This window comes from Glycine soja, chromosome 7 (assembly GCF_004193775.1).
Source record: "Glycine soja cultivar W05 chromosome 7, ASM419377v2, whole genome shotgun sequence".
Taxonomy (NCBI): Eukaryota; Viridiplantae; Streptophyta; class Magnoliopsida; order Fabales; family Fabaceae; genus Glycine; species Glycine soja.
In genome coordinates this window covers 5,191,758-5,198,755 of record NC_041008.1, presented here as the reverse complement: position 1 = coordinate 5,198,755, position 6,998 = coordinate 5,191,758, and the positions used below count along the sequence as shown (strand labels likewise).

General features: G+C 32.8%; 1 protein-coding gene across 3 annotated transcripts; it reads left to right on the top strand.

Annotated features, from left to right (window-relative positions):
• The first annotated feature begins 2,026 nt into the window (after positions 1 to 2,026).
• Positions 2,027 to 6,562, top strand: LOC114418331 (jasmonoyl--L-amino acid synthetase JAR4-like). 3 transcript variants are annotated; one of them, XM_028383621.1, is made up of 5 exons: positions 2,027 to 2,157; positions 3,487 to 3,801; positions 3,912 to 4,013; positions 4,096 to 4,907; positions 5,917 to 6,562. In XM_028383621.1, the coding sequence occupies exons 2-5, from the start codon at positions 3,509 to 3,511 to the stop codon at positions 6,456 to 6,458; spliced, it is 1,749 nt and encodes a 582-aa protein (XP_028239422.1). In that variant the 5' UTR covers positions 2,027 to 2,157; positions 3,487 to 3,508; the 3' UTR covers positions 6,459 to 6,562. The 3 variants fall into 3 exon arrangements, with proteins under 3 accessions (XP_028239422.1, XP_028239423.1, XP_028239424.1); XM_028383622.1 differs by lacking the exon at positions 2,027 to 2,157 and adding an exon at positions 2,639 to 2,769; XM_028383623.1 differs by lacking the exon at positions 2,027 to 2,157 and adding an exon at positions 2,828 to 3,266.
• The last annotated feature ends 436 nt before the right edge of the window (positions 6,563 to 6,998 follow it).

Genomic DNA, 6,998 nt, shown 5'->3' with positions numbered 1-6,998 from the left:
TAAACAAAAACGTATTCCAATAAATGAGGTATACACGCGTGAGAGAATCTATACGCACATGTATTAAAGGGTGTTTATTTTCATCTGAGTATATTAAAACAACAATAAAAAAAATCTTATCCCACTAAAAGGAATACATTAAATTTCTAAAATCCCAATTAATATTTTTTTTAATCTCAGTTTAAGATAAGTGCAATAAACCCAAAGTATCAGAATTTAGATAGCAATACCATCTGAGGATCTTGGCTTGAATTTAAATAATTTTATTAGTTATAGGAAGCTTAAAATCCAATTAAAAATGCCAAATCCTTGCAAACAAAGAGTTTAGAAGAAAAAAAACCTAATATCCTCCTAATTATTGAATAAAAAATTATGTTAGATCCTTTTTCCTTTATCTATTATTACTTTTTTTTTTACATTATAATCATCAATAAGGAATGTTCATGATTTCTTCACTTTAACATTTATGTTTATGGTAAAGACACATTTACGTTTATGGTAAAGACACATTTATATAATCTCACATACTAAACAACTAAACACTAATCTTTAAGTGGTCATGGTCAATGAATATCATTGATTCATTTCAGTTACTGAATGCTAATAGTTTGTTTTAATAGACAAAAGTTTAATAACTGTTTTTTTAATCATTCCAATATATACATGATATTTTAAAATTAAAAACATAAATTTAGAAATGTACTAAAAATAATAAAACATAATTGGAAAGCGAGATTACATTAGAAATAATCATTACGATAAATATTAATTATTAACAAAAGTCAATAAATATTCCATAATAAAAATATGGTAACAAGAAAAATGTTCATCATTATAACACTTAACATTTTTGTTGTTTTTAGTTAAGACACATGTACATTCTCACATAGTAAACAAACTAACACTAATATAAAATTGTCATTGGTCAATGAATGTCATTGATTCATTTGGATTTTTTGTTTTGTCACTCAACAAATCATCTCCCTCATTATGTCAACTCATTTTTTTTATAGATAAAGTGCTATCTTCCATCATGATTTCATAATTCAGCTAGAAATCAAATGTAATCTTAATTAAAGGATTCAAGTGTCAAATCATTTGTTTCAACATCCTTAAATTATCACTTATTCATTTGAATTCACCTAACATTCTTTTGTTTGTATATTCAGTGAATGATTCAAATTATTAACTGAATTCATTGAATGCTAATGCCTAGTAGTTCATTTTAGCTTGCAAAAGTTTAACAAATATTTTTTTTTTCATTTTTCAAATATATATGATAAAAAATTTAAAATTATAATACATAAACTAAGAATGTATTAAAAAAAAATATCAATATTATTTTTAATTTATTTTTATTTTTCACCCCGTTCATTAACTAACCTCTGACATTCATGTCGATCATTATTTTAATTAACTTTAAGATAGACAAATATGTAAATAAAAATAAAGTAAATAAACACATTATCTCAAACTTAAAAAAAAAAAAACTCCTATAAGTGGCAACAATATTTAATATTTGAAAAGGACCGATAAGGAAGTGTAGGCAGGCTTTCTAAAAATTAAGATGGAATTATTTGTGATGAATAATGAATAATATCATCTCCAATGATGGAGTTTTTTGAATTTTTTTTGCATCGAAGGAAATTTATGTGGTATGGGAATTTTTTTAAAAATAAGATTATATCTTTAAAAATTGTTTCTTAATAATAAAAAATAATATTTATCTAACACGTAATAATATCATAATTAAATGAAAATAAAAAATATAAATTTTTTGAAATTTCTTACCAAGTAAAATTATATATAATTTGTTTATAATAACAATGTAAGAACCACAACAAATATTATTAAAATCATAAAAAATAACTTCAAAAATTCACTTAAGTTTGAATATGCTCTAATTCACCGACGAACGATTATGTTGTAATTCCGTCCAGAAACGTGGGCAAATTGGTGGAATGAGAAATGTTTTGACAGACACAAACTGAAATTGATGCTGCCTATAAATTGCAACCCCGAGGTGAATCCTGACCTTATCACACTCAACCTAACTCAGCCATTACCACCTCTTCACTCTTTCTCTCTCTTCCCAAACTAAACATAAACATACATTACACATTTCTAGGGTTCTCTCACACACCAAGATTCTCCTAGGTAGAGAAATATTCATATTCATTTTCTAGTATTTTCTTGTCCACCATCTTATGAATAAGTTTTTAACCTATGGTTACATGCAAAATATGCAAATTCTAGACCAATAGATATACCCTATAGTTGATTTATCCATTTTTAAGTATTTTTTTTCACTTTTATACTTTTCTGTAACTTCCACTGGCTTCTGGGGTGTTTAACAGGACATGTTCGTGAAGTCCCAGAAAACCAGATGAGTTTTTGTGTGTGTAATATTATATATATATATATATATATATATATATATTTGGAACCAAACATGACATGCTTTTGTTGACTTTTTTATTTGGGTTATTTTTTTTTTTTAACATCCTATTCATTAAAATATTGCACTTGTGATTGGTGAGCTTTATGATATGCTTCAGTTCTGGTTCCCAGTTGCCTTCTGGTTCAATCTTTCTATAACCCAATTCAGTTAGTTTCTCTTTCTCTGCAAAGGGTATTTCAAAAACTAATCTTTACGGCACCCCACTTTTTGTTCTGTCCTTTTACCCTTCTAGGACTACTTTTTGGTTACCTTTGACTTTTTTGTTTTTACCTTTTTTCTTTTTTGTGTTCTCTTCTCACAGTTGTGCGGTAAGTGGTAACTTAAAATTATATCCTTTTATTGAATTTTCTTTCTTTGCTTCTCGATATTTCTCTCAGCTTTATTTCTGTGCTTCACAATTTTTCAATTTTCGTATTGGTGCTTGGAACAGATCTTCCTTTGGAATAGTTTGGTTGACTTGAATAAACCAAGCTAAAGCCAAATATCGAACCTCATAATTTCCTCTCTGATTTCTATTCCTGGATTTGTTGTTTTGTTTTCTGGCTTCATCACTTGCTAATTTGGTTCCTTTCTTTCGTTTTCTACATCGACTGTTTTTAAATCTTTCCCTTTGTTTTTGGCCTTTCTAATGGTTCGGAGCACCCTTTGGAATTGCATTTGTCCTGTTTCTGGCATTTAATTTTCGGTATTTATTCATCTGGGTCCTATTGCCAGCAAAACAAAGGAGGGAAGATCACAACACCAGAAAAAATATTAATTATGATATTAAGTCAAATAAATATTAAAAAAAAACCTTAATTTGAAGGTGCAGTTTTGGCTTTATCCATATTTTGCTTCTGCAATGCAATATAGCATTATTCATGATGTTTGGCTTTTTCAGAATTGTTTCTTTTATGTAAATCAATTATTCCCCCCCCCCCCCCGGATTAACATTTATGGAAGTTACAGGGAAATAATAATGAGTCATAACTAAATTCTTATTACTCCTCTATATATAATTGAGTACTTTCTTTTATAATAAATAGCTGCAGCTGAAGGACTGTGAAGATGTTGGAGAAAGTTGAAGAATTTAACACGGAGAGGATGATGGAGGAATTTGAGAGGGTGACAAAGGATGCTGAGAGGATTCAAAGGGAAACCCTGAAGAGGATTTTGGAAGATAATGCTTCTGCTGAGTACTTGCTGAATTTGGGCTTGAATGGGAGGACGGATCCTGAGAGTTTCAAGGCCTTTGTTCCACTTGTTACTCATAAAGATTTGGAGCCTTATATCAATAGAATAATTGATGGTGATTTTTCTTCTGTTCTCACTGGCAAACCCATCACAACCATGTCTTTGAGGTCAGACACTTAGACTTGTCTCATGTTTTTGTTTCATTTAAGTTGTTGAATTTGTTGTTCAGCTTCTGAAAAATGGGAAAAAAAACAAAAAACAAATGGTATTCTTGCAGTTCTGGCACTACTCAGGGAAAGCCAAAATATGTACCATGGAATGATGAATTGTTTGACACCACATTGCAGATATATCACACCTCTTTTGCCTTCAGAAACAGGTATGTAATTCAAATTCACAGTGATTTTTTTCATTTTTCAAGCTAGTTGGAATTGGCAAATGACACCAATTCCATTGTGTAGGGTATTTCCCATAAACAATGGCAAGGCCTTGGGCTTTATCTACAGCAGCAAGCAGTTCAAAACCAAAGGGGGTGTGCTAGCAGGAACTGCCACAACCAATGTGTTCCGTAACCCGGGGTTCCAGCATGCGATGAAGGCGATTCAGTCCCCACTTTGCAGCCCTGATGAAGTCATATTTGGTCCTGATTTTCACCAATCCTTGTACTGCCACCTCTTGTGTGGCCTAATCTTCAGGGAAGAAGTTCAGTTGGTGTCTTCCATATTTGCACACAGCATTGTCTATGCTTTTAGGACCTTTGAGCAAGTTTGGGAGGAGCTTTGTGTTGATATCAAGGAAGGTGTCCTTAACAGCAAGGTCACAGTGCCCTCCATTAGGGAAGCCATGTCTAAGCTCCTAAAACCTGACCCTGAGCTGGCCAACTTGATCCACAACAAGTGCATGGGGCTTAGCAACTGGTATGGCCTAATACCAGAGCTTTTCCCCAATGTTAAGTATGTTCATGGGATCATGACTGGGTCAATGGAACCTTATTTGAGAAAGTTGAGGCATTATGCTGGAGAGTTGCCTTTGTTGACTTCTGACTATGGATCTTCTGAAGGGTGGATAGGAACAAATGTGAAACCAACAGTACCACCTGAATTGGCCACCTACACTGTGCTTCCTCAAATTGGCTACTTTGAATTCATCCCTTTGAGAGAGCTAGAGGAAATTAAGGGAGATGCTAGTTTCCTTTGTATGGAGCCTAAGCCTGTGGGGCTCACTGAGGTGAAAGTTGGTGAGGAGTATGAGATTGTCATCACTAATCCAGCAGGTATTCAACTTTTGCCTACATGTTTTCTTCTATTAACGTTAATGAATCAGGACTAAGAATCAATAATAACCATGACCATTTCACAAACCACCTCTTTCTTTTGTCACAATTGGAATCTTTGATATTGGCATAGTGTTTTTAGAAACTCATTAATTATTTGACAAATTAATGCTTTTTAGTTTTTTTTTTTTCCTTCTGGGAGGGAGAAGTGGTTATTTTTCTTTTTATGCTTGGTGACATGACCTGAATGGGACCAACTTGAATAAGAAATAAGAAAAAAAATTCCTAGTGATTTCCAAAGGAGCATAGTACCCACTTACCTACCTAATCACATTAATGTATGTACCTTTCCGAGACAGATCTATTCTTAGCAGCTGGCAACAAATTTTGGATTTACTAGCCCTTGTTTCGTCCAACTCACTGTACCTGGACTTATCTGCATGTTGTTTTTTTCCTTCATTTTTACATGCAATCGGTTATACAGATTATGCTTATATCCCTTGCTTTCAAACTTTGGTTGCATTCTCTTCTTTTTCTTGTCAACTTAAGAGTTTTATGTTCCTACTAGATAGATTTGATACATAAATCAAAGAACTCTAAAATTTTCTTTTGTAAATCATTTTTAGTTTTCCTCAAATTTCTCTCTTCCTGTACTATTTGACCTGTCCTCCATCTATATACATTGAGTAGAATTGCATATGCCATCATAGAATGTTACAAATATTCTTCAGATGAAACATGTTCAGATAATTTGTAAGCATGCCAATTTCTTGTCTCGTGATACTTTCTCCTCTATATTCATGTTATAAATTTTCTTCACAGCAAAATTTTGAAAGTATTTTTTACCCAAGTCTTAATAGCTGAAACTGGTAGTGCAATGCACACAATTTTCCACTGTAGCATAAAATAGATAAAAAAACTAATATTATATTATACATAACAAAATTCAAAGAGTCTTACTAGTCTATAATAGTCATTAATTAATCTTATAACTTGGCCTAATTTGCAGGCTTGTACCGGTACCGACTTGGTGATGTGGTTAAGGTTATGGGGTTCCATAATTCAGCTCCAGAAATAAAGTTCGTTCGGCGTAGCAATCTTCTGCTTAGCATCAACATAGACAAGAACACAGAGAAAGATCTTCAATTGGCTGTGGAATCAGCATCACAATTGTTGGCAGAGGAGAAATTGGAAGTAGTTGACTACACTAGCCACATAGATTTATCCAAAGAGCCAGGGCACTATGTAATCTTCTGGGAAATAAGTGGTGAAGCAAGTGAAGAAGTGCTTGGTGGATGCTGCAACTGTTTGGACAAGTCTTTTGTTGATGCTGGCTACACAAGCTCACGCAAAGTCAACTGCATAGGTGCCCTCGAACTCCGAGTTGTTCGGAGAGGAACATTCCAGAAGATACTTGAGCATTCCCTTGCACTAGGAGCTGCTGTGAGCCAGTTCAAGACATCAAGATGTGTAGGCCCTACAAACACCAAAGTGTTGCAAATATTGAATGAAAATGTTGTCAAGAACTATCTCAGTACTGCCTTCAATTGAGTTGTAAGAATAGCTATATCTATCTATCTATCTATATATAGATATATTTATATAGTTCCCTTTCTCAATTGAATAAAAACTTTGCCTTGTTTTTCTACTTTTCATTTCCATGCTTAATTCTTTCTGTTCTGCCTGACACAGTCCAAGCACACCTCTGTTGTTACCTTCATTATCATCACCTCCTCTTGCACCCTTTTACAATATAATAAGCGATGGTTGACCATAATGGATAGAAATCCACATGTTCGTTTGGAACTGAAATCTGGAGTCTTTCAATAATATTGGAGCTAAAGGCCATTGTTGTCGGGAATAAAGGTGGAAGTTCACATGAATATGTACCCTATGTGCAAAACATTGACAAAAAAAAAAAGGGTAGCAAGTTATTCAAATTAAAAATGGTTTAGTAAGCTGCGTATGACACTGGTTAAACTCATCACATTAGAATAACATCGACATAAGTTATGGAATTAAACTATTTTAAAATGGTTCTAGTTTTTCTCTAAGTACTTTGGACATGAGAAATTAAAATGGCTTATGGTT

Excerpts from the sequence above, each read along its gene's own strand:
- LOC114418331 (XM_028383621.1), top strand. The coding sequence starts at position 3,509 with ATGTTGGAGAAAGTTGAAGAATTTAACACGGAGAGGATGATGGAGGAA. Across the intron at positions 4,014-4,095 it reads TCTTTTGCCTTCAGAAACAG|GGTATTTCCCATAAACAATG; the intron begins GTATGTAATTCA and ends TCCATTGTGTAG. Across the intron at positions 4,908-5,916 it reads TGTCATCACTAATCCAGCAG|GCTTGTACCGGTACCGACTT; the intron begins GTATTCAACTTT and ends CCTAATTTGCAG.